The sequence below is a fragment of the Ooceraea biroi genome, chromosome 8, assembly GCF_003672135.1.
Source record: "Ooceraea biroi isolate clonal line C1 chromosome 8, Obir_v5.4, whole genome shotgun sequence".
Lineage (NCBI taxonomy): Eukaryota > Metazoa > Arthropoda > Insecta > Hymenoptera > Formicidae > Ooceraea > Ooceraea biroi.
The window spans coordinates 7,199,403-7,227,248 of NC_039513.1; the positions used below are offsets into that span (position 1 = coordinate 7,199,403).

At 38.6% G+C, this 27,846-nt stretch overlaps 2 protein-coding genes across 14 annotated transcripts in view; both read right to left on the minus strand.

Moving 5' to 3' along the window:
- The window catches only part of LOC105287843 (endophilin-A), a 29,060-nt gene extending 8,049 nt beyond the window's left edge, over positions 1 to 21,011 (minus strand). The window contains exons 1-9 of one of the 8 annotated variants that reach the window (XM_011353656.3): positions 20,355 to 20,774; positions 10,796 to 10,895; positions 4,491 to 4,559; positions 3,795 to 4,011; positions 2,980 to 3,113; positions 2,782 to 2,848; positions 723 to 823; positions 533 to 636; positions 111 to 226 (exon numbers count right to left, since the gene is read on the minus strand). In XM_011353656.3, coding sequence (XP_011351958.1) covers positions 111 to 226; positions 533 to 636; positions 723 to 823; positions 2,782 to 2,848; positions 2,980 to 3,113; positions 3,795 to 4,011; positions 4,491 to 4,559; positions 10,796 to 10,840 — 853 coding nt within the window. In that variant the 5' untranslated portion in view covers positions 10,841 to 10,895; positions 20,355 to 20,774. Of the gene's footprint in view, positions 1 to 110; positions 227 to 532; positions 637 to 722; positions 824 to 2,781; positions 2,849 to 2,979; positions 3,114 to 3,794; positions 4,012 to 4,490; positions 4,560 to 10,795; positions 10,896 to 13,083; positions 13,418 to 20,354; positions 20,775 to 20,839 lie in introns of those variants that run through there. The other 7 variants (XM_011353657.3, XM_011353654.3, XM_011353658.3 and 4 more) reach the window with 7 other exon arrangements.
- A 400-nt stretch (positions 21,012 to 21,411) lies between these two features.
- Positions 21,412 to 27,662, minus strand: LOC105287845 (importin-11). Of its 6 annotated transcripts, none has more exons than XM_011353667.3 (18): positions 27,526 to 27,662; positions 26,495 to 26,626; positions 26,164 to 26,264; positions 25,967 to 26,080; positions 25,486 to 25,892; positions 25,114 to 25,377; positions 24,848 to 25,027; positions 24,669 to 24,709; positions 24,392 to 24,574; positions 24,209 to 24,320; positions 23,891 to 24,111; positions 23,630 to 23,794; positions 23,354 to 23,546; positions 23,027 to 23,264; positions 22,847 to 22,943; positions 22,487 to 22,746; positions 21,795 to 21,936; positions 21,412 to 21,704 (listed from the first exon to the last, which is right to left on the minus strand). In XM_011353667.3, the coding sequence occupies exons 2-18, from the start codon at positions 26,615 to 26,617 to the stop codon at positions 21,600 to 21,602; spliced, it is 2,946 nt and encodes a 981-aa protein (XP_011351969.1). In that variant the 5' UTR covers positions 26,618 to 26,626; positions 27,526 to 27,662; the 3' UTR covers positions 21,412 to 21,599. The 6 variants fall into 6 exon arrangements, with proteins under 6 accessions (XP_011351969.1, XP_011351964.1, XP_011351968.1 ...); XM_011353662.3 differs by lacking the exon at positions 27,526 to 27,662 and adding an exon at positions 27,179 to 27,467 and having other exon boundaries at positions 26,495 to 26,623; XM_011353666.3 differs by lacking the exon at positions 27,526 to 27,662 and adding an exon at positions 27,179 to 27,467.
- Positions 27,663 to 27,846: the final 184 nt, after the last annotated feature.

Below are 27,846 nucleotides of genomic sequence, written 5' to 3' on the forward strand. Positions count from 1 at the left end.
AGAATAGAGAAAGAGATAGAGAAGAGAGAAAAAACGGGAAACAGTTAGACAGCCAGACCATCCGAGTGTTATCGCGCCGTTGTGTGGAGTATTTGTGAAATGTGTTTTACCGTGAAGGGAGAAGTTCCCACCGTTCATGTGGTCTGACAATCCACTGTCCACGTGCAGATCCGCCAACGTTTTCGGTACAAATTCCATTTTCGGTCGATTCGCCGCTTCCTCTTTCCTGTATAAAAAATAATATTTAATCAAACATTATTCGAGAGATGAATCACTATATAAATGGATATATAAACGTAAGGAAAAATATCTAGTTAATTGTAAGCCCCTTTCATATAAAAATGAATTTATTCGTTCTATTTATTCGAAGAGTTTCATTTATTCGTTTACGCGGAGCTGTATATATGTGTACTGATAAAACGAATACATTAGTAACAATTTTGTTTTAGAGAAATAAAATAAAAGCAAAAGATACTTTATGTTACACATTTGATATGTGTTGTTATTTTTCTTGTAATTTTTAATCACGTACTTCTCCAGAAGTGTTTCCGTTAGCCCCCTAAGGATCTCGGTGCACTGTTGATGATATTCGAGAAGAGCTTCGCTGAAGGTTGCCAATTGTGCCACTTGTTCGATCTGCAAAGGATGTAAGAATTTCGATTTGCACGCATTACGCATGGATTTCGGAATTAGGAACGATGACGACGACGACGACGACTTACATCGTTCTCCAATAGATTGAACATGCCCATCTGTGCCAGGTGAAGACTCTCCTCGAACTTCTCCTCCGCCTGACGAATCTCGTCGTCTGAAACGTGAGAACCTGTTCGCAAACGGTTGCCCCGCCGACATTAAAAATGCACTACTGGGTTGCTTCGTTTCCTAAATCTAACATCTTACAGTACAGCGCAAAAGGAGAAGAAAAACATAATTAATAATACAAGCATACAAGCGCAATATTTCTGAAAAAGCGCATTCAAGTGTCATTGCAAAATTATAGCAAAATTCTTAAAACTAATATTTGCATAAAGAACTAAAAATCTAAAAAGTGTCTTAATCATCTAAGCATTTATAATAGATAGTCATTAAAAATATATTTTCAAGTTTAGATACTTTTTAAACATTTTCTAAATTCTGTTATTGGAAAGCACATTAACGGACAATAATTTCCTAAAGATACATCAGCAGCAAGCTCTTCAACGCGTAACAAAATTCACCATACCAATATATGGCGACCGTATTGGACTTCCAACATGCGGACTAATAGATCTTCTCCCAGTCGCTAATAATTAAGCGAACATTGAACAAAACACAGAGAAGTTAAACGTTGATCATATAATTAAAAGGTAAATATTCAATCATACGTAAGAATAATATAGAAGAATTATAATGGCAAAACATCTAATTTAATTAATTAAATGTGCTAATTATCAGATCAAATTTCTATCATTAGAGATGAAACAGAAATTCAAAATAATTCTGAAATTTTTTAATAATTTTAATAGATTTAATTTATATTATATTATTCAATAGATATTTAGATTTAATTTATAAAATACTGTGTTAAATATCAAGGATAAATATATGTGTGTCATTATATATATATATTCCGTTCGTTCAATTTTTATAATAAATCTCCAGCGCGCTGATTTGTTAATCTAATTGATCGTGCTCGTGGCAGCGCAGCATGCGAGTAAAAGATCTCCTTTCCATCGCAAAAACAAGAATTGCATCACTTGCATCTACCCATGCAACGACTTCATCGCGATAATGGGGCATTGTAAGAGAGAGAGAATCATCTAGAGAATATTCCCTAGATCATATATATGATTCTATTTTCTCGTACATGCATGCTGACGATTGAAAGAGAGAAGCTGTCTCATGAAAAGCTTAAAATCCACCGGTGAGCCTAGAAATCCACCGGTAGAAAAACGTGAGCGAAGAGTCGAAATAGAAACCATGTGTAAAGGTCAAAAAGTGCAAGATCGATAAAATCGTCAGAGACGTCTTATATGTTATATGTTGTATTATTAGCATACTGTTAAGTAGTGCTGAAATTAACAAGATTAAGAAAAATGTAATTAAAATTGCGTCATGATAGAAAATATAAAGAGACTGCAATAAAATTCATGCAAACAAATGCAAACATTTATATCTTATTTTTATATAAATGTCGATAACACATTTCTCTAAAGGAAAGAATTACATTAATAATAATAAAAAGATGTAGCATTTTTAAGTAAAATACGCGAATTTTTCCAGGTACATAATCGTTTCCTTGAGATGGATATCGTATCATTCGCAGCACTTTATCGTGCTTCCGTCTCGTCAATGATAATTTTGCAATTATGGCTTCCCTTCAATGTATATGCGCACAGTATTCTTCACTTTGTTCACGACGCTTTTTCTCTGCGAAAATGACAATTTTGCAGTTGTGACCTTTTCCCATTGGTGCTATATCGTCATGTCATTCTCCCCGCTCCGTTTTATGATACCGTTGTTTCAGGAATGACGATCGGGTAATCCTGGCTTTCCTCCGTTTAGAGAGGCGCAATCTTCTAACGTTATTATCGACGTTATGGTTTCGCCATAACTTTCCCGGTCATTCCGGCCCAGTAAGCAGTTTTTATTTCAACTCTTCCAATTGCGAGCGTCGCGGGCGACGACGTGTTCGTGCAAGGACACGTGCGTCTGCTCCGACGTCGGCTCGCCTGAATAAATCAATAAGAACGCGAACGCGAGAGGACGAGAAGCGAGTGCATGCAGGGAACTTTGACGTACCTTTCGCTTGACGTCTCCGCTTGCAATCAAAGTCCAGCCGGCGGCCTTGCAGTTTCTTCCGGTGGTGCTGAAACAACAAAACGGACGAGATCGAACGCACGCACGATTCTACGTGAAAAAAAGAGGAAGCAACATGACTGCCTCGGCGAACAACCGAGTCTAATCGTGCAAGACACGCGACTTTTCTAATAACCGTACCATTACTTCTTTGAGATCCTTGGTCTGCAGATGATGCAGCGGCTCGAGGAAGTTTTGCTTGATGTTATCGTCCAGTGAATACTTCACGTCCGCCATTTGCTTCATAGCGTCACCCATTTCAATGAGAGCCTGGGCTGTAAGGATTAATAAAAAAGGAGATAAACAGTAAAAGGATGTTCGAACAATTTGTCTTGCTGGTCCTGACGATCTTCAAAACGTCCTGCTCTCTTAACCGTAAGATTGCATTCATGTTTAATCATAGCTTCCCACAGAGAGATGCCTGAGACCCCAAGTAAAATAAAGTAATTCACGATTATTGAATGTGACCTTTTTTCACAAGCGAATATTTTACAAACTATTTTCTTTTTTAAATTTCCCTCTGCATAGGCACATTCCTTGATGTATCGATGGAAAAAAGTGACTTAAAATCAATTGATTTTTTCTTAAATTTTTAACTAAATGTTCGACGTGGGGTAGCCTGTACCCCAGTGTGAAAAACCCGTGAAAATTGAAAGTGTGGGAAGCTAGGGTTAACCAAATGTTAATATTCTCCTAAATGTAATTCATTTGCTCATCTGTAATTATTAATCAATTCTTAATTTCTGCTAAGAAATTGTATCGTTTGAAACAAAACTTGGAATAATCATGTTAGTTTTCGTAAAAATAAAATTAATATTAATAATCGATATCTAAGGGAGAAATATTGATCTAGAGGGTGGCTTATATCTTGAAGAATATTTCGCAAAGCGCTCAAATTTCTTTCCAGCATCATAAGAAAGCTTACTCTAAATTAAACAATTGTAAATTGCATATACCGAAAACGCTGTCCTCGCCCATTTTTTTGCCGTAAGTGAGCATGCAATCGCCGAGTACACCTTCCGGTTGAGGATAAGTTGAGGCCTTTGCCTGACCGCTGAGCTTGCTGATACCCTTGACCGCAGCCATTTTCGCTCTTGCAGTTGGATTCGGCTGAAGAAACTCCTTCGTCTTCATCTGTAGCTCCTCCACGAGCTCATAAGTGACATCTGTTTTCTGCATGTGACGTTTTCAGGTAAGTCGATTCGTTTTGAACATCAAGAAACGCTTCTCACAAAACTTGAGAGTTAAAACAGTCAAATTAAAATTGAAAATAATTTTAAAGAAGCGTTTTATTTCCTCGACAAACTTTATCGGGTCATCTATATCGGAATGAGAATAAAACAAAGCACTAAGAGGAAGTTGACCGTAAAAAGTTTCTGCGGAGCTTCGTTTTATAACATTCTCAATCTTGCAACTTCTGCTCTCATAGTTTATTTATGCAAAGGTACAAAGAACTTTGAAAGATGGTAAATGATTGATAAAACCCATAGCAGAAGGCTGAAAGAAGCTGAATCTTTGAAATTCAGTAATAATGCTACCGATATGGAACATACAAGCCATCTCTTTCTTGACGTCCTCACAAAAGAACCATGCGAAAATTGTGGAAGACGCTCCTCTCTCTACTTCGGAGCGCACGAAAATACACCACTCACCCTCTCCATATCCACGAAGTCGACATCGAGCTTCGTTCCCTCTGCTCCGCCCATTTTCTCCGTCATATACTGTAAAAGAAATTTATCTTTAGCATGAGATCTAAATGAACACAACATTTTGAAGTTCTTAATCCGATTTGACGAGATTACAAACAAGACTAATTTCTATTCGCCCAAACTCTTGATTAAACTTGTCAACATTCATTAGATTGTATCGAAAATTGTGTTCTTATCTTCTTGAAACCTAACTGAAACGGATTGCAAAAACTAATACTTTATCATTTATCTTACGAAGTATTTATCGTACAAAATATTTCGTTATATAGCTGAAGTGACCATGAAAAGTAATAAGTTTAAGTAGCCGCGTATCATCTGACATGTGAGTTGCTCCAGTTACAAGTATGGGAATCGAGTTTCAGTAGAGTAGAAGGATTCTCCCGAAATTGATGAAAGCAAACATTATACAATAAAAAGATAAATCTGTAAAATACATTGACTTTTGGTGTAGAAATTTACACTTTAAACTTTAAGGCAAGCATTTCATGTTTATGCGATCGTTATCGTTCACGTATGGGATCATTCTCGAAAATCACTTCCTGAAGACCATAAAGCGCTGAGAAGGCCCGTAATGCCTTTAACTTTTTTATGGACCACCTTGATTGGACGAGGTCAATTAATTGCTCATAAATCGATATCATCTTGAGACACGGTATGAGTTTTCTTGGGACCGTCGGGATACTTCCCAGAGTGAAATCAGGGATTTGAGAAAAGATTAAAAGAAGCATTGTGGAAGGCTGGTGGAATGTCTGTGTGCGTGAGAGAGAAGTTAAGGGCAGAGAAAATATCACCGGCAAGGGAAGGATGGCTCTTTCTCGGATCAATAATATCCGCAGCTCGTCGATCTATCTCAGTGAGCAAAATATCGCCTGCCATTGAAACTCCGCCAGCGTGAAAAAAGGACATGAATCCTGCCAAGGTCCGCAAAATTCGGTCAAATCGCTTGGCACGAAACAACTCGCGACGATACAATTTCTGTTAAATAAAGTTTAAGTCTTGGGTCCGACACTACTTTAAATTTTGATAATCTTAGTCGATCTTACTTTTTATTTTAAATATATGATAAATTATATATATATATATATATATATAAAATTTAAAAAGGACCATTTTGTAAAGGTGAGACAGTTCAATCGAGCAACGCAAAATCTAAAGTGGATTGCATTATTAAACAGAATTGACAGCATCAACATTAATGTCGAGTTTGCAATTTCCGAGATCTTAATTTCTTTCTCTGTCTTCAGATTTGTCCAGCAGCACAAGCAATAAGAAAAAGTTGAACAAACCAAAGTTAATACTAATTATCACAGGTACTAGCAGACGTAAGCTCTTTCAAAATTCCTGTAAATACATTTTGTGCAGGTAATTCAATCTTGTTCGCACAAATTGGAGTATTTAGTTCAAGAGAGAAAAAGAGGGGGAGGGAAAATAGCCGGAATTCCCAATAATCGAAAGAATGTCCGATTAATCCGCGGCGCAGCGTTCCATTTAAACAAACTCGGCTTTCTCGAATATGGGAGAGCATAATCCGCAATATAATGCCGCACGATTTATTTTCTCCATGCATTCACAGATATCGCGTGCACAGGAAGGAAGAAAGAGAGTAGAGAACGTGAAGGTACGTATCGCACGGTTAATCGCACCGGTGAGCTTTGCGAGCGGGATTGCTCGCAGGAGACAGAGACCCTGACCCATATTTTAACGACGACCCATTTCCGAGGGGTGCTCGCAGGGACGTACATAACCATCACCCCTGTAGTAAACGTCATTCTGAAGTAAATTTGACTCGCGTCGAATTGCTCACAATGCCGCGCGCTTTACGTTGAAATGCGTCCCGCTTCCAGCGATTTAGATCGCGCATATAAAATATCGCGCTGAAATATATGCGCAATATTTCCTTTTGTGAAAAGAGTGATTCGTCACGCAACGCAAGTACCACAACAATTAAGAATCGCTAAGATGTAAGGTGAGCGAAAATACTTAAATATTCAAGAAAAGGAAAACGCTTTTTTTAATTTAATATAATCCTATAAATATCGCAAATAAACTGACAAAACTGGTTTGATAAAAATGGTTTACTCTTTCATATCCAGGACGAGATATTGCTTTCAAGTTTAATTAAATTCTTTTTCTATTAAAATGAAAGTTACAACAGCTTACAATTAGATTAATATTGTAAAGTAGCGCAAATAATAAATACACGATAAAACGCCCCCTCCCCCCCTGGCAATAAGTGCCAAGTTTCAAGGAGTATCCGTTTTTTATCAGAAGTGGTCATGTATGATTCAGAGTCACTTTCGCGATGGCTTTCACTATTAGCGTGAGTTACGCAAAAATATTATATTATTGGAAAACATCGCGGCCGGTCGGCAAGATTGGTGCTCGAGGCACAGCTGTATTTAGAACCGATTCATAATTCTTGCAACGTGCCGAGTCGCTCGCAATCCAATCAACTTGAATAAGCCTGAAATTTTAACGCCGTGAGTAAAACACACGGCGTTTATTGTAAAACTCGTGACACACATTCGGCGCGGACTCGCGTTACTCCTTCGGCTTTAAAGCGCTCTTAAAGCAAGGTACTCGCGCGTAACCGTTACAGATCGAATAGGGATGTTGGTCTAAATACAGATTACTTGTTCCACGAACGAGCACAGTTCATGTTCCAATGAGACCGCCGCCGCGCTTGAATCAAAACAGCCACCGACGACTGTTGCAATAGCCACCTAATCGGCGTCGAATTTCGCAGGCGTGTCCGCCCGCGCGATATCGACTCAAGAGATTGAAATTACACATTCGCAATGTGCGGATCCTCAATACTCGATATAAAAAGCAAAAGTCAAAAGATCCGACCTTTCAAGAGAGACAAACGGAAATTGCAATATTTGCTCATAAATGCTATTAGCGATCTGTTAAAATGCAATCCGTTAAACATCAATTAGAATTACGCAAACGAAAGAAAGGGGAGAAAAAAAATTGCAATATTTAATTTATAAAAATGTAGAAAAAAGCAAAAGTCAAAGGACCTGACTTTTCAAGAGAGATAAAAGGAAATTGTAATATTTGCTTATAAATGCTATTAGCGATCTGTTAAAACGTGATGTTAAATATCAATTAGAATTACGCAAATGAAAGAAAGGGAAGAAAAAAATTGCAATATTTAATTCATAAAAATGTAGAGGGTGTTTCATTTACTCTCTTTCTCCTTCTCTCTCTCTTTCTTGTTTCCTCTTTCTCAACGTAATTTCAAAATAGTATATGCAACACTTGTTTCATACGTATATCATATCGAATCACATTTTAGCAGAACAGCGGACACGTATTTTCGTAGCCCCACATGCTTGATCAATCCCCAACTCGATCATCAATGACTTCACGATCATCGGGCAAGCGTCGCGTCGTAAAAATATCCGCTCGCCGTCGTCCTCACCATCGATAACAAACAGGACATCCGCAATATTGCGAGCTTCGATCTAGTGGTGGTATAACACGCGACATCACAACGGCGGCGATGCACTTAGAACTCCGCACTCACCACACCAACCATACGTCTATATATATACATGTATGCATCGTGGCAAATGCAATTAGGGCGCAGAAAGTGAAGCGCGTGTGTAGGTGTGTGCGTGTTCGATTTCTGGGTTTTCCGCACTCACACACGACAGGGTAGACACGCAATTTTCACTGCGGCGCAATATGAAACTCCGCCTACGCGTTATTTACGTGTGCACTACCATCAAACTATCGTCCGGTATGCGAAGGTGCACGCAGCATCAGCATCATACAGAAAATACCGAGCGGGCTTTGATGAATCACGACACCGTGATAATTCAATAACGCAATGTTTCACACACACACACACACGCGCGCACTTACTTTTCGCTCGACCGAACTTGCCCACGTAGGTCTGCATTTGGCATTTACAGGTCGCTGCAAAACCCCTGCTAATTAATCCCAAGATAACAATCCACCAACGCGATCCTCAACCGGCAGGGTTCATGCTCAGAGTATTAAAACTCTTAAAGCTTTTCGTCAGCTTCATTTTAAGCAACATTTCAGAAATCGTGAACTGCGTCTTCTTAACCCTAGCTTCCCACACTTTCCTTTTTCACAGGCTTTCCACATTGGGGTACAGACTACCCCACGTCGAATATTTAGTTAAAAATATAAGAAAAAATAAATTGCTTTTAAGTCGCTTTTTTTTCATCGATACGCCACACATCAAGGAATATGCCTATGCATAGGAAAATTTGAAAAAGAAAGTAGTTTGTAAAATATTTGCTTGAAAAATTTTTAAATGAAAAAAGATTATATTAAATAAATTAAAATGAAAATTAAATTAAACTGAAAAAAAAGTTACATTCAAAACTCGTAAATTACTTTATTTTACTTTATTTTCAGGCACCCTGTGTGGGAAGCTAGGATTAAATCGTAAAATATCAACAAAGTTACACTATGTGTAACATAGTGGATAATGTGTACTCCGTATATTATCTTATCAAAAACGCAATATAACGCGCGATGTGTATTGTGTATAAGTGATCATCAGATATAATACTATAGATACTACTGTAATATTAATAATTTCCATCGGCATTTTATCTCGCGGGACTAATGCGCATACGCTAATGTAAATAGTGCTTTGCGTGCCCCGGCAGTCGCACATGGGAATTGCAGCAATTTTCATTACGCGTCCACAATGTGCTCAGCAAGAAGTGCCGTTTATGCAGAACTTCGCACGACCCGTAAGCGCGCGTCTGGTGCGTCTCGTTTAACGCGAAACGCAATCTCCTTATCTTCAATGTTAGAAATTTCACACAATCGAGTTTTCCACGGTATTTAGAACACAAGTATACACGTGACGCACATAAATCGTTTTCATTATATCGCATAGAATCTCAAGGCAAATATCAATATTTGAGAAATTAAAAATAGAGAAACAAAGATCATATCATAGGCATGTTACATAATTATACACTAAAATAAAATCTGGTAGGTTTAACCAGTTTGTCTGTTGGAAAACGGACGAATTAGAATTCCTTCAGGAATTACTAGATTATAGTACAGTCTATCAAACGTTCTAATTATAAAATATACAATCCTATCGTGATAATTAAAAATTCTGCTTGGTTTAATCAAAATGCATTCTATCATATGTGTCTTGTTGGTACAATCAAACAATTTTTCTCAGTGTATAGAATTATGAGAAATTATAGCAAATCTTGATTTGCTATTTACAAAGCAAAGGCTAGTTTTAATCTTAAAATCTCTTGTATAAATTATATTTTACATCGATCTTTGTTTTATCTAAAATAGTTACGCTTATAATTTTCACGCATATTACGTGTGTATAATATTGGATATAATATTATATACATAATAATATAATATAATATTATATACATACATATATAATATATGTGAAAATGTATGTATATATCATTATGATAAGTAATAATTCACCCGCGTATCGCGTTTTCAAACCTATCGAGCTTGCTCGCTTGTTTCGCTGATTGCATTAACTACTGCATGAAAATGTTCTAGTGCCCACAAGAATCTAACTAGGTACACGAGCGCCAAGAACATCATGAATTTCTCGATACGCGTAATCGTATTAAGACTTTTCCGTGTATTTCGCAAAGAGAGATCGCGTTGGCGGCCGAAAGTTTGTAATGCCGCTGTTAAAATCGCCCTAAAGTAGCAATACATTGCCAGTAATTGACGTAATATGGCTTGATATACGAGCGCTGTCATTAATGGCGTACGATTAAACTTTCAACGATGCTTCGGCGCATCAGTGAATCGTACGTACTAAATTGCTAGCTCGATGCCTTCCTTCGGCAATCGCAAGCGCTAGATCAATAACATTAACTCGGACACATAAGACATCGTGTGATTCAATTAGTCAGAGCAATTAAAGTCTCACGTAGAAAAATTTAAACTTTAACTGCGAATGCCACGAGTACACTTTTGAAAAAGAAATCGATAAACTCTTTGAGAAAGGAAATGATTTGTGATCCGTCAACTAATTTTTCGTGAAATAATTCCCCCCCCCCATCTCCTAATTGAGTACCGATTTATTATTATTTAATATTCGAAGAAATATTTACATATTAAAAACGTGATGCACTTTGCCTATTCTTCAAAGTTTCCGACTTTTTGTAATTCGCAACTTATTCGATAATTATATGCAGAAATTAATTATGTGCAGAGGTAAGAATCCTCTAATTATAGAAAAGCAAGATACTCACTTGATTCGCCTTGTTGATCTGCTTCTTGAGCCCGGCGAACGCCATGATGCTGCTGTGATGTGCCGTTGCTTCCTGGATCACAATTGCAAATCGTCCCGAGCTGTAACAGCAAAGATGAGACAAGACTATCAAACAGCTGAAATTGAATGCGATGCTACGAGGGAAAGTAACGCGAAGGAGAGGAAGGCAGGGAATGAACGTCAGAAAACAGGACGACAGCCCTGAATTTATAGGCAGCGAACGCTGGCCGTTCGCCAAGGGAAGCGGATGATTTTCAATGTTATCGATCGCCGTGTTTTTCTGACATCATGACTCGTAGCTGATGTAACGCCCAACGGTCCATCATATTGCCTGGCATGAGGATCAGTAAGCTGCAGGTATCGAAAGAGATGGAGCCTTCGCATGTGATGATCTCATCGTGAAGACTACGCGTGAAGCCGTATATTACAACGTGCCGCCGACCCGACCTCTTAACAGGCTCTAATGAGAGCAAGTAATGCGTGTTCTTATTAACGGCGAGTGGCATGCATCGATAAGTCTTTCTTGCGCGACTCCCGTAGAAGTAAGGGACGGAAAAGTCCCGTAAGTTTTAAAATTTAGCTTTATCAGAATAAACCTTTTTATATATTTTTTATATATCTTTTTACATATTTTACATATAATGTAGTACGACATTATAATCCGTTAATGTTATAGCGTGATAATTTGGTCAACGTTACTGCAAAATTATAACAATTTATAGCAGCTGAATCTATGAGACGAATTCACAATGACGAATTAACAATTGCATTCTCTCAATAAAGAACACCATGTATCGATGGATTCATGTATCTTCTTCTTCTTCTTCGTCTTATAATAATGGCTCCCAATTCCCAAACGGGTTCGAATTGGCTAACGACAGGGATATTTGTCTCATAAAAAGAACTAGATGTAGTCTATTAAACGCTTTGACTCTTATTTCAAATCAATGAATTTAAAAAATTCCACGAAAAGACGACATAATTTAGAAGGCTCTTTGATCATAATTTAGAAGGATCTTTAATCATAAGAAAAAAAGGAAACTTAGCTTTCAAATAAGCAATTAAAGGCTGAGTCTTAACTCTGTATAATAAACAATAAAAAACTACGTGGTTAACATCTTGACGAGGACCACCACAAGGACAGCTTCCTTCATGACAATGTTCTTCCGAAATAAACTATAATTTAAGTTATAATGATTGCAAACGATTAATCAATACAATAGACTTCCTGTTCAAATCCTTGTGATAATATCAAGGCTTATGCCCCTCTATGATAATGTGAAAAGTAATTGTAACCAGTTCTAATCTGAAGATAAGCATCGAACGAGCAAACTATAACTATAAATTCTTTGCATTTGCAAAATAGTCCACATAGGGAATTTTAAAATATGGCCTAATTTCACTAACAGAAGCATTCATATTAATGTCTAGGATACAATACAGAAATTCGCGTCACAGAATCTATAAACGAGGAATCATTAGAACCAACTTGCTCTGTAAATGACAAACGACATATTCCGCATTGATTGAATTCTCTCGCGTATCGAGATAGACGTTTCATATAACAGAGTTCTCTCTAGCAAAACGAGTATGACTATGAATGATAAACTCGGGTTTCAATGAGAGCGTCGCTATACCACACACATCAACGAATTCGAATTCGTCAACGAATTCATCGCGCGACCTACCTTTCACGGGGTTCAAAATATGAAACTAAAAATCTATAGTGCAGTTGGTGACAACAAATGGTGGCAACATTTTTGAGGACTAACTCTCTTCAATGCATATCAAATAGCGACAATGTTCCATAAATACTCGACAAATTTCTATGAGATCAATATACTACATAGTACTGCAGTATGGACAACTATAAGTGGCGTTATATCGTGCAGAAATGTTATATATACATACATTACACACAGGCACACACAACACACAGACAGAAAAGAAAGACGGACGATTAATCGCATAGAGATAGAACTTGGACTAGATTAAGCCTGTCGAGCAGTCACGAATTTTTCTGTCATCCCTGCTTCGCCTCGTATCATCTATAATTCGCGAATAAGACGACCATCGTTCAGCAGGGTTCGTCTACGTCACGCGATGTGCACGATGTCGAATTAGGAACGCGCTAATTTCGGCGATCAAGAACGGAGGAACGAGGAGCCTGGATGCTATGACGAGTCGCATGGTGCAACGCGGTTAACGCGAAGTAAGCGGGTAAATAGGCGCATTGCAATCGCAAGTGCGACATGGGACACGTCTCACCTTTGCCTGCGAGTCCTCGGCCGTCCGGCGAACCGGATACACCCCTAAATGCACCCCTAGCGCGCGCCAACGACGGAGACGTGGATGATGACCGTATCGAGCCGGACGCGAGCGGATGTGTGCCTGCCGTGCGTGCGTGCGTGCGTGCGTGCGTGAGTGCGTGCGTGCGTAGGTGAGGGACGAACAGAATCCGCGTGGGTCCACGAGCACCGCACGAGAGCACCACCGACTACTCTCGTACGCAGTCGGTCTCTCGCAACCTGCGAAGTCTCCTGGTAGGGGGTAGTTTTCTGCTGGTCGATCGATACGCGGCTACGGCTTGGATTCTCTCTCTCACTCCCTCTTTCTCTCCTTCTATTTCACCCGCGCGCGCGCGCTCTCCTCTTTGATTCCCTCCTCCTTTCGATAACTTCCTCTTTGTTTGTCTTTCTCTCTCTCTAGCTCTCTCTCTCTCTTTCTTCTGTCTTTCTTTGCCTTCATCCTCGTTCTGATACCATTCCCTCCCCTTTCTCTCGCGATAGCTCTGTCTCTCTGTCTCTCTTGCTTCTCGAGCCCCTCTTTTCGCCAGGGGCGGATCCAGGAAGGAAACTGCGCGGTCACTCGATAGCTAAATTGATTTGCAGTGATTGTTTTTTTTTTGCAAGACATGTCTGGAAGTTCGAGATATCGTCTCGCGACGACGGATGCGAAAATAAAGGAAAATTTTTAAATTGTAATATTACGATTATTTTCTTTCTCACTGTGAAAACGTTTTACTGCTACCTTAATCCCACTCTTGAGAATTTCCTAGATACACCACTGTCTGCCCTTTCCCTATTGCCCTCTCTTTCCCTACACGTGTCGCAACCCTCGAACTTTGTCGCGTGCCTCTGCTCTCTTCACGTGTATACCGGGTGACGAGAAGTCACCCTGTTAGTCATTTACTTTGAGCATGCGCGTGCACACAATCAAAACGGGGGTGCAAATTGTTTCTCACCCTTTGAGAGTTAAACATAGTCTAATTTGCTGACTGAATCGATGAATAGAATATGTATTATAAATACATGAACAGAAATAAGCGCGCGTAAATAAAATAGTTCGTGAACCATTCTAGGATCATATAAAATACTTCTTGTGATCATCATATAAAATATTTCTTATGATAATTGTTTTAATAATTATAAGAATTATGTGCAAAAAATGCAGTTTTAATATTAAATCAGAGAAATGCAGTGTGTGTATTAGGTTGTTCCGAAATAAATGTCCGATTTTTGAAATGTAATGATTTGTCCATCATTAACCTGTCAATTTTGCGGTAACCAATTATTGTTATATACAGTAGTTTTCAACAAATCTTTCTCTATGTATGCCACTTAGCTGCTCTTTATTTATTTTTAGTTATAACCCTTCAACTTTGCGATTCAAACTCGGACATTTAATTTGGAACAACTAAAATAATAAATACAACACACTTCAATGCAGAATCTTCCAGTTTATTAGCGAAAGAAAAGGGTTTCCTTGCGATCATATTTTTATTATATTCTCTACGCGGATGTAAGATTTGTACAAATATGAAGTATGAAGTATTCACACTCTTGTCTACCATGTTACAATCATTTTCAGTAAATACATTTGATATTCTTCACGAGACATTCTTATTAGACTCGTGCGTCCAACATCCCGTATAAATATTCTATAAATACCATAACTTTTCTGATATTCCTCAAATATTCTTCCGAGTCATCGACCACCGCGTGCATTGTCCTTCCTCAATAAGGGAATTGCTCGTAATTCTCCCTCTCTTCCTATACATTGAATGGAAATTATACGAATAAACGATCCTCTCACAGAAATGAGAGAACATTGCTCAAAGCAAGCAAACGAGTGGCGCAGTGCAAATCGATTTTACGACTTATTAATACCGTCCTGTTTTAAAAGGATCTTTCTCTTGCGTGTGCGTATCGCGATAGTGTTGGTGGTCTCAACGACGTATCGATTATGAATATAATCAGTGCCTCTCTCATAACCGTTGTTCAGCTCGCGCAATACGATTTGTCGCGAGCTCTCAAACTGACGAGCTCTCTTTTCTGTCTCTCCCTCGCGGTACGCTTTCCGCGCCAGTTATTCACCCCAAGTCACCTAATTCAATGAGCAGTCCTTTATTTAAGTCCTGGAATATATCACTTCACGGAATAATTTTTTTAAGACGCGGATCGTCGTCTCTGGTATCTCGTTTAATACTCCGAAAGGCGCCTAATTAACGAGAAAAGGACCAGCGTTGGATTAAAACTGATCCTTTCAGATCAAAAGCATGAAAACCATACCAGAGAGCTTCCTTTAAATTAACCATCATTCATAGTACCATAAGAAAAGTAATGTTTAATGTATAAAAAAAACTCAAAATAAATATTCTGATAGAAACCTGACTTCTCTCTCTCTCTCTCTCTCTCTCTCTCTCTCTAATACATACACTAAATTTTAATTTCGATATAGGTATGTCTTTTGCTGTGCAAGATTACAATTGAAAAACAATGACTAATAATAACGAAATATCATGCGTTCAACAATATGTTATAAATAAATCGCAATTTATTGCAAAACATATTTTACGTACTTACTTAAATATACTTTATAAGAAATCTTATAGATTGCTTAACCAGGTGTTTCTAATAAATAATAAATAGCAGATAGTAAATAAAAAATAAGATTGTTGAATTACATACACGTTGTTTTATCCAATCACGTTACCAGACAAAACCACGTAGAGAGAATATCTTCTCTGTTTGGGAAACTCAACGTGACAAACGTGATAAATTTAGAGAAAAGCTCTTTGGAGGTTTAAAGGCACGTGTACTACTCCAATACAAGCGAGCGTAAAAGCCACTTTTCCACTCACGTTACAAGCCTTGTAATGATAATGGTCACGCACTTTCGGAGATAAATCTTCTAGAAATAATTAAAATTATTATCAACCACCAAATTATTTTTTTTATTAATATATTAAATTAGTCTTACACCCACGAATATTTTCAATTATATATTTCCAATTTTTTCAGTTAAATCGTATTTATATCGTAGACACATTATATCATACATTTATACATATTATCAATTACATCTAAAAATCTAAACGTCTAATCTTTAAAATCTTCGCATGGAAAGTTTTATTAATTATATATAGAAAATATATATAGTATATATATAAATTATATATAGAAAATTGTGCTATCGTGCACTTATTTAGCAGTTGTAGTATATTTTGGAACTTTATCATATGTAACATGATTAGGAAATGTTTTCTCGTGTGTGTTTGTGTGTGTGTGTGTGTGTGTGTGTGTGTCTCCATTTTACATTTTTTACTATCTACGACGGATAATTTACATATACGGAGAAGTATATGTCTCTTATTCACAACTCCACAAAACTCATCGTAGATTCATAGAGAAACAGTTCCCGTCTAGTTTCCGTCTCATATAAATCAGTGAAACAGAATTTTCTCTCCCTTTAGAAGCCGGGCGCTGATTTGTCCGGAGTATGAAACTTTCTGCACATTTGAGTCTCTGCGAGACTCGACGCAGTTGCTAAGAAACTCACATCCGTGACAAACACATACAACTGAATCATGATGCTGCTATCACTCGATAAGACACTTCCCCTCAGCTGTAATATCGGAGTCCATTGCATCCGCCGTGCATGGACCACCCCCGCGTGGTTCATGCCTTCGTGAAATATTCCTAAAAATACAGCAACAGCAGTAGGAGACAGCGACGATTGCCATGGACGTTTTCTTTGTCGCGTACTTTACGTACGGCATTTTATCGCCACGCACTTTTTCATTTAATCAGTTGAGTGCATAAAATTAACTCGGTGTTCTCGAAACATAACATAAACGATAACAACAACTTGTTGAGTTTTTAATAGTAACAAAGTCATATTATTTCTCATGTACTCTAATTTAAATTGCAGAAATAATAAATTTTAAAAATAATAAATATTTTTCCTCGAAATAGAATTCATTTATATGAAATGTACGCAAATACATGGTGCAGTCTGGTAAATATAAAGCACGAATAAATGTAAAAGAAGAGATAATGTAATATTGTTATATGCAGTATTATTATAAATAACAGTAAAATAAAATTCTGCGTACCGATACCAAATTATCTGGTTCTAATAGCCATCGAATATTAATATCACATGAATATCATGTAGCAAGTAAATATAAATTTACAGAACAAATAATCTCTATAATATTCCGCGCGCTACACACAATCAGAAAATAACACAATACAGAACAATAACGCGCGCGATAATTTCTACGAATACTTGATTTGCTTGGCTGTCTTTATCAAGAAACTGATCCTACCAACGCCGAGAATTTCTTGCATTGTTCGTATCTCGCGAGCACTACGACAAAAGCCATTACGAGCAATTACGGAGACACGACACGCGAGCACGCATCTACTACAACGAGTGTTCACTAGCAGCAGCTGAATTGCCAGAATTACAAAATAGAAATCAACCACGGATTAATCTCACCGGTGATAAGACGCAGATGTCATTTCCCAATGAATTGAGTTCTGCTGAAAACGCGTGGCGAAAAAACATTGCAATTAAATAACTCATTGTGCTGACGCCAGTCGCCAATTGCGGCATCCGATGCGCAAAGCATCGTCGAAATGAATCGATTTCTGTGTTATTAAAAAGTAATTAAAGAGTAATTAGTGACGAATAAAAGATTGCGAATAATACTTTATAATTTACGGATTTATATTATATTATAATATTTTATATATTATGATACAATATTTATATATTTATATAATATATAAATATTTATATACTCCATCTTCATGTAAAAAACACATACTCTTAAAATATTCATTTGCATTCGTTGCAAAGTGAGGAACAATCTAATATTTACGTAGATATTTGTAAACGTGATTCTGTAGTTGTGTTATTGATGAGCTTAAAACCGAATAATACCCCATATTGATTTAACGCCAAGATTAATTACTACGATAGCGTAAAGAGTTATTCTTATTTGTCATGCCAATATTTCTGTCACGCTTGCAGCTATTGTTTATCTACCACTGCGGGAAATACATTACAACAAATATTTCAGTATTATTTTAAACATATTAATGTACCAGATTACACGCATATAATATGTATCTGTAGTTGATTATGTACTTTTGTAATACAAATTTGTGACATAAAAATAAATGTCACATAATAGCTGTATTGACAGCATCGATTGAAACGACATAATGTATTGTATTAACATAAAATTAAATATAAAAAAACTCGCATAATTTGCATTTTGCAGCGTTATTCCTGTCTTTAGGTTGTGATTTTAATCGTCACGCAATATTATATCACGGTGATATCATTTCTTATAAATGGCACCGATAATAAACAATGACCTATCGATATCGAAATTATCGCGCAATATTAAGTAGCGAAATATTCTTCCGTAATTATTTCACCTCTACTTGTGCAAGAATAATTTGATATCTGCGCGATACATCATAAATTTACATAAATCGTGTAGCCAGATTACATGCATTTCATGCATTATATTAAATTTCGCAATAGTCGCAAAACCAATAACTTGTTTAAATACAACTTTTACAGAAACTCAAAAGGGATTGATTTTAAAAAAATAAATAAAAAGAAAATCTCTTTCGTAGAAATTTAAAAAAGTGGAATTTGCGTATTACACGAGGCCATAAACAAATTATCAGCAAAGTTGAGTAAAACAGAGTTACGTTAAATTCCGCCCGGCTATTACATCGAGTTTGCTACACTGAAATTAATTAATACCGAAATTTCATCATGTCGTATTATGTACATATTGGTGTAGACACTGTATGATCCAATCATATCCCGTTTCAATGGACCTTTATTTCATCATTACATAATAGAACATTGAGGAAAATGAGCTTTATCTGTGGAAATGAAATGGAAAATTCTGATCTTGGTAAATTTTTCAAGCACCATCCGCCTACAGTTTTCGCTACGATGACGTAAATTATGCATCTTTTACACATTCAAAAAGAGATAGACACATTTTTCACATACGTCTATCCCTTTTCAGATCATAATTCAGATATCACTAATTCAGATTCACTTTACATAGTATAAAATCATTATTGTCTTTCTTCCTCCGAATCATTATTATCTGGAGGATCGATTGCAATGATAATACAATATGACGGTTATAGGTGAAAATCTATCCCCTTGTATTTCGCGCATGGGAATGCGCGATTTGCGACCGGGGAAACGCGAACATGATGACGAATGTGACACGCGGTAAAAGTCGGAGGTCAAAGTGGATGTGCCGCATGTCGCAAAAAGAAGCGCCGGCGATCGCAAATGCGAGAGATGCGTTTTTCTCGCTGTTGCCCGGCAGCAAGTCGATTCTCCCACATTCGTTCAGCTCTCGTATTTCAGCGATCCTTCCTCGCGGCGAATATTAAATTGTTCGTTATTAAGTCCCTATTAGCGATCGAATCGGGGGAGCCGCATCGACGAGCGAGCGATACGTCCACATTCGATGTGTCAGGTCAGTCAAAAAGTTCGGTTCGACTTTACTTGAAATTTACTTTACTGCATTCAGTAGAAACAGATTATTCATCGGCCAAATTAATCACCATCGTTGTCTATGATTAGACATTATTATCCATGATTGTCCATGATCCATAATTGTCCATAATATAGACGTTATCAACATTGTTGCCAGTATTACATGTAAATTGATTTGAAAAAATGAAAATCGAACTTTTTGACTGGCATAAAAGTAACATCATATGATAATCGTCCGAAACAAGAATCAACGAGCTCGTTACAATAGAGACATTCCGATTTAGTATGAGGGTCGTATCATTATCAATTAATCGCGATTAAGTGAGAGCCAATTCTGCCAATGTCGGTTGATGCTAGTTATAACTAAATTGTCTACGATCGACTGATTGAATTATCTATTACTGTCTATATTATAGTACATAGTCTAGAAAAAATCGAGTTACCTGTGAATCCTTAACGGCAAAATCTTTTGATTTTCATAAATTAGTGATGAAGAATTTTCTTTATTAATACCTTGAAATAATGATGTTAAAGAGCACACTTTGCGTAAACCTGATATTTAATTTGAAAAAAACACAATTTGCGTGCATCAAAACGTGCTAACTTCTATATAGCAAAATTAGAGATTCTAGAATTAATGAAATGTTAAAGATGTGAAAAAAATTATATTAAAAATCATGACATCATAATAAAATCACACTTACATATATTCTTCCGTCCGTCACCGATACAAAACTCTAATTATACTCGATACAAATACGAAGAACGCGCCCACATGAGACATCCAGCGAAATCATCAATGGTTTTCCACGAAGGAGGACGGACCGCACGATACTATACGATACGATCAGTCACGTGATACGCCCACGCTCATTCACAATCATTCAAAAATTCGCCGAAGTGGCCCGCGTCGATCGACCCGATCGTGTCGCCGCGTAATCGGGATGCGAGCGTCGTTATCATCGATGCGTAACGGCGCACCGACAGGTGTCTTTTTGCGCGAACGTGTGCAAGTGTGCGGGAGAGCGAGAGTCGCAGAATCGATCGCGAGCAGCCGCGTATGTACGTCCGCTAATCACCAGGCACCAGGCAGATCGCGGCAAATTACGCGCGTACGTCCGTTAGATGATGGTGCGAGTCGCGTCCGCGAGATCCGAGCGCACGATATGAAAATGTCGATTTCACTCACCGCTATCTCGGCCTCGGGCTGGACGGACAGCACGTCGGTACCGCAATCCGGAGTACTCTAACGCTCGGCTAACCCCCTACCAAGATTTGACACAGACCACACGGACGACAGCTGTTCGCGGTTTCGCGCACGGTTGACAGGCGGCGCGAGCGTCGGGCCGTCGGCGCGCCGACGATGAGTCACACACCTGCAAGGGTGGGGGCAGAAAATTGACCGAAACCGCATTTCAAACACGTGGACCGGAGGAAGATTGGACAAATTTAATAATTGTACGACGCACACGTCGACGAAATCAATGAATCGATGAGAGTTATCTACGTTCTCTTTGTGCAATCAAGATCTCGAATAAAAATTCATCGAAGTGAGATATTGTATTGTTATATTCGTATCTTTTTTTCTAAATTAATTTTCTTTTTTCTTTAGTTTTAATTTTTATTAATGTAATTTTATTATTATTTAGACTCCAAATAAGAAAAAATGGAGAACTCTTTTTAGAGAGATTAGAGGAGATATTGCAACACCGAGCGACAGCAATTGCGCGCAATTTCCGCGAGCAGAATTCAGAGAAGAGATTTTCGAATAGCACAAAGAGAGAGTAGGATCTTTTATTATCAACATTATTAATACAGTGAAACAGGTGGTAGTATTATACAATAAAATAGTGCCGTTTTACAATAGAACGCTGTAAAGCTTTTTCTCATACATTATGTAGGATTCGTCGAAGCCCCGTCCTGTACTGCATTTTGATCTTGCGCCCTCCTCACAGCGATATGTAGTCCTTGAGCTGTTCATCGATCTCGGGGTTGAGGGTCGACATTAGTTGGTCGGATTGATTATCGCCGACGATATTTCGCAGAGTTATCAACTAATAAATTTCAAAAGTCATTTCAGAATTGAAAAGCACCCTTCAAGAAACGCCGAAAGATCGGGGAAAAAAGATTCGCGGGGTCCCCACCTGACTTTGGAGCGTGTCTTTCAAGGATATATTATGCACGGGATCGCTTAAGGCGAGCCTCTTCTCTCGTTGAGCATGCTCAGTCTCGTAATCCACGTCATCGTACTGAGACGGACTGTGCTGATCGGTAATCATCAGAGAACTAGAACAATTATCGTCTCGTTAATTGCATCGCATGTACGGACGCATAAGCGAGGTCCACTGGCATCTATCTCTGCTTCCTTCATACAAAATTCTACGTGCGATCGATCGAGGTAAACCGCTCACGCGAATAAATATAATACCGGAATAATTTCCATAATTATGAAACTGATTTTCTAAATAAAAATTCTAAATTAAATGAAAATAAAATTCTAAATTAAATAAAAATAAAATTCTAAATTAAATAAAAATAAAATTCTAAATTAAATGAAAATAAAATTCTAAATTAAATAAAAATAAAATTCTAAATTAAATGAAAATAAAATTCTAAATGCCAAATTAAGAGCGACGATTACCGGCTTGCAACAAATGTTATATATAATTACTAGCTAATTAGTTGTATAATTATATAGCTGATAATGTTTCAAAAATCTCATAAAATAATTTAGAATTTTACTTTCCAGTTGGAAAATATTGTACAGTACTTTTGTCGTGTTACGATTTTTCTCTACTCCGATTGACCGATTGAGATAAAAAGATTCTCGTCTTACTCGACAGGATAGCCCATATCGTCGAGTTTGGTGACGTCGTTAAGCGTCTCGACGATGTTCGATATTATCTGCGGGAAGTACTCGAGAACAATGGGTGGACTGTTCGCTCCGAGGAGGGAGCATAGCGCGAGAGCTAGTAACTTGCGCCTCTCGGTTTGCGTCACTTGTGGCATGCCGTTAACCCAGCTGTGTATCATCTTGCCGAGCACGACCGCTTCCCTCGTTTCAGTCCCTATGCTCTGCGCTAGATCGCCAATTACCTGCAAACAGACTCTTCATCATCGAGACAGTCTGCGAATACGAATGTCACGAGCGTTAAAATGGAATCTCTCTCTCTTTCTCTCTCTCTCTCTCTCTTACCTGTACAAAAATATCCCTAGAACCTAACAAAGTTCTCGCGACGATAGATAAATTCATGGTCATGACCATCGGATACCCCTCACCGTGGTAAACGCTCCTGTTAATCACGCAATTTCATCGCGTAAATATTATAACACGTTTTTTTGCGCGGGTTTTTTTCTCTCAAGAGTGTCTACTCACTCGAATATCTTTAGCAAGGTCGGTTTGATCAGTTCTGCGCCCTGCTGCGGAGAAGCGCTGAGGAAAACTTCGAATAACTTCAGAGTCATCACTCTGCCCTCCGTCCGTAAGTCGCTGAAGAGCGCGTTCAGCGTCTCGATGATCATCGGGCCTCGAAGAGCGAAGAAGTCTTGCGGATTCAACAGTACGTACACCTGAATTATGTGCAGGCATAAGCGCAAGTTCTCGGTAGATTGATCTAAAAGTAAATATAAAAAGGTCATCCGAAATTGGAAAAATTTCTGAGAAGAATCGATAATTAGCATCGGCGATCATAGACGCGCTAACCCAATAACGCTGGCATGTTCCTGAAGAGAGCCATTATAGCCGATGTCGGAGCGGGCGCGTTCTCCAGCAAGGCCAGCCACAATTGCAAACCGTCCTCCAGCAAATAAACGTGTCCTTCTTGATTAACATCGCAGCTCTGTGCAACGACACCGACCACCAGAGGCTCCAAGACAACGCTCTCAGAACCGAGGGCCTGTTAATACAGCAATAAAATATTAATAAAATATTATTTCTTAAATCAACCGACGCGACAAATTGTACGTTCACCAATTGTACCTTCTCCAAATGTCGCAGAGTTGACAGTATAGCACATCTCAGCATGTTATACACTTCCGATTGCTGCCAGAGTTCAGGCAAGTACGAACTCAGTGCACCGACATGCGGTTTGATTCCACTGCCGACACGCTCGATGATGAACGACAATACGTACAACACTTGCATCTGAAAAATAAGAGAACTCATATAAGAAAAATATATAGAAAATCGAAAAATACCAGGGAATTTACAAGGAAAAGAAAATAAATGCCGATTACGTACTTTCGTGTCGCACTCATTCACTTCCTTGAGAAGAACGAACAACAACGTGAACACCGGCTCCAAGAAGTGCGAGAATTCCTCCGGATTAAATTGGAAATCGTCGATCGCCTGCTTCAAGGCGTTACTCGCCGCTAAACGCACGCCCAAGTCTTCTTCGGGACTCATCGCCTCTATCATAAGTTTATACAATTCCGGTCTCAATTCCACGCTGAATTTGATGTCTGCAAAGAAATTTGTCAAAAATTTTTTGGCAAAAATAACGAGCGACAATAATCGATCGGGCAAATATATTATTCTCAAATAAAATGTTCAACGTACTCGACCATTGTCCGATAAGCCAACATACGCGTCTTCTGATAATCCTATAATTATTACTTCGAACCTTTAATTCCTCCTTTAGAGTCGTCGAAAACCACTGATCAAAGTTTACCTGTTGCATAATGATGTATTGTCTAGATCTTAAATGTTTACGTGGGATTTTCGGTAACAGTTCTCTCTTACCTCGTCATATAAATCAAACGCGGCCAGACCAACCGCGCGATAGACCGCATCTTTCACTAGAATCGCATGCAGATTATTCGGATCGACAGGCTGATGATGTTCTCGCATTAAATCCACGAGGATTGAAGCGAGAACACCTCGAAAGTGATGTAAGATTGCCAAAAATAAGGATTCCGTGCAAGGCTGCAATGCAAAAGTTTACATAATCGCGATATGCATTTATATAATAATAAACTTTTCTACTAATAAATTGAATTTTTACTTTTCATTAACTCACCCTCAAACTATATTTCCATGATTCCCCGCCATCATCGACGGCTGAAATAGAAATTAGTTTTTCAAGAATTTTATTAGTATTTTTTAATATTAATAACTTTATTAATAATTGTTAATAGATAAGAATAGCATTATTATATAAGTGTTTAAGCATCACGTAGTGGAGAAGTGAAACTTTACCTAACTTATTATATAAGTGTTTACCGAAATTTTCCGGATGAGTATCCCACAATTCTAGATCCGCAGGTGTTAAAAGGAAGTAATGTGTGACAAGCCTGGAGCAAATTTCCGTTAATATTTCCGGGGTGAAAAATTCTCGTCTCAATTGGCACGCCCTCATTACCAGTGGATCTTTCACTTCTGCTTGGAAGATGGAAACAGAATTTTATTTCATTGGTATAAATAATATCAAGCATAAGAATATAGAGATTATATAGAGTACGCACCTTCGTCGAGTTTAGCTGATCTATAATTCGTCGATAATAAAATGCTTTTCACTAAATTTAGACAATGAATAATAAATCTCTCAAATGCTAATGCCTGACCGGCCTCCGTAAAGCAGTAAAAAACAGAGAACTCTAACGAAGTCGGTATGAGTTCCACGTAGCAAAATGGATGCATTTCTAACACTCCTATTAAAACTTTGGTCAAATGTATTATAAATTTATCGCACATATCCATCTGTATGCCTCTAGAAATTAACGTTTTTCCTATAAAAAAAAAAGAAAAACAAAGATGAAAGTGATTGACATTGCTTCATCTATATACATATATATATCATGCGAATATCCCCTCAGAACACAAGTGAATGTACTAACGGCACTCAAGACAGGTCCTTGCACGTTCAAAGACAACTTTCAGAAATAACATGGCATCTTGAGATTCGGATGGTTTGGAGAAACCGTATACTATCAATTGCCTAAGTATTCTCAACAGTAGGAGAGCTTTCGCTAAGGCTTCTTGTATCTGACTGGCGTCCGCCCCGTTCGACGCCATGATCAGAAAGGATTCGGTATACGTGTTCCATAGGTTTAAAATAAAATTAAACATAGTCGCAGTCAATTCTCGAAAAAGTCTCTGACTGTCAGCCAAGCGTTTGGATGCCAAAGCCTTAACAACATGGTGCAGCGTTAACAGCGCCTGACGCTGCGCCAACGAGTTTTCCCGCCTTATAACTTCCAACAATGTCGGTACCAACATATCCCATTCTCTAGGATAATCATACCTGCGTATGAAGCATCGAAAATTTATATACTGCGCTGAAAATTTGTATACCGCATTACATATCGCGTATCTTACCTCGCTATTTTAGCAATAAGAACTGCTAATTGTATAGCTAATGGATTTACAGGCTCCTCGAAATTTCTCAGCAGATGTTGCCGTAAAAATTCCTTCTCATTATCCTCAATTGCGCTACAATGTATACATTAAATATATATATATATGTGTGTGTATATATAAGACACTACGTAATTAATATTAACAGAGTTTCCTACTTTGGTGCATTTTTCCTCCAATATCTTTCGACCCCAATCTTTAGATACACTATAGCCATCCATCTAACTTCAACAGCCAAGGAATGATTTGAAAGAACATTCTAAAAATAATATTTGTGTAATCAGTCGGATTTACGAATCTATGCCAAGAGGTATGTAACAAGGCAATTCTATGACACGTATAAAGTAAAGGTTATACATGGTAGAACTGCATAATTGTCCCATGCAACGTGCTATGAATTCAATACGTGCATGAGAAGCGTCATACCGATAATCTTACGTCCTACAATCTATCTCACGGTAAATCCGCCATCCTGACGCAGTAACTTACATATAATGCTATATAAAATCCTTGCTGAGTTTCCCATTGCTTCAGAGTTTGCTCTGCGGATTTCAACACAATCGGGTCTTGGCTGACTGCCTGTCGCAGAACCTCTATCACCGCGGCATCCATGTCTTCCTACTAAACAACACAGGTATCAACACATCTGGCATGTCCAACCTGCAAGTCCAAGCTGGATCATGTCCAACAGAACGATCTTTTCAATCGTGCAATCTTCGTCCAATTAATATTTTTCTCCGCGCATTATCTCGCATTATCTGTAACGTTACGATACGTAATTGCGTCATCTGCCGTGCTATCCGTGTCGTCTCGATCAAGAAGCGAGGGATCTATCTCCGCGTCGACGTGTGACTCAGCTCATCGGAAAGAATCACGCCGTCAAGCAAGCCGTCGAGAAGCATGTGGTTCGAGAAACGCAGTTTTCCGCGCGGTGGTATCTTAATGCGTCACGCGGATAGCGCGATTAGGGGAGGTCGAGTCGCGCGAGTCGTAATCTTGTTACATCATTTTTCCTCGTTCACTGATTACCGTCGTCCCTCGTCGTCGTGCTCGTTCCGGTAACGAGAGAGATGCCTTTCTAACCTGTACACAACCAACCGCCGCGGACGGGAATGGTACGCGGCGTGACGCCGCACGAGTGGAACGCGGCACGAGCGTGTTAACGTTACCTGCCTCGGAACCGGTGTCGCAGACTCTCATTCCGTGTGCTCCATTTGCCGCTCTGCGAGATGGAGAGTATTTACGTAGTAAATCGATACATAACGAAAATCCTCCGGCGATCCCTCTCTATCGTCCACCGGATTGTTGGAGCGTCGCACACACGTCCGTCCGCGCGTGTCTATGTCGGCACCTTTGCTAAGCGCACCGTTCTCTCCCGCTCTCCGTCACGCCGGTTCCGTGCTCTGCGCCTTCTTGTTCTCTCCTCTCGCCGCGTGCGACAGCGACAGCGACAATCGTTCGTTCGTTCGTGCGTGCGCGCGACGACGACGATACTGACAATGAATGATACGCCTCCTTACCTTACATCTCGCGCGCCGATCGCGAACGGTCCGGCTGCAACTCTGCGACGCAAATCTCTACGTTTCCGGCACGGTGCGGGCAAGCACTGATGCTGCTCCGCCGATTCCGTCGCCGTCGCCCGCTATATTGATCGGCATTTTATATTCGTGCATGTATATACTGTTCGCTTCGTAATACAGTTGATAATAACTTTGTCAGTTTTTAATGACTCTCCTTCCGACGGTCGTATTTTTATTGACGTTCGTTATCTCGATGGATCGCAAATCGTAACGATCCGCCGCCTTCTCTAGCTTCGCTTATCCTGAATATTGAATAATAAA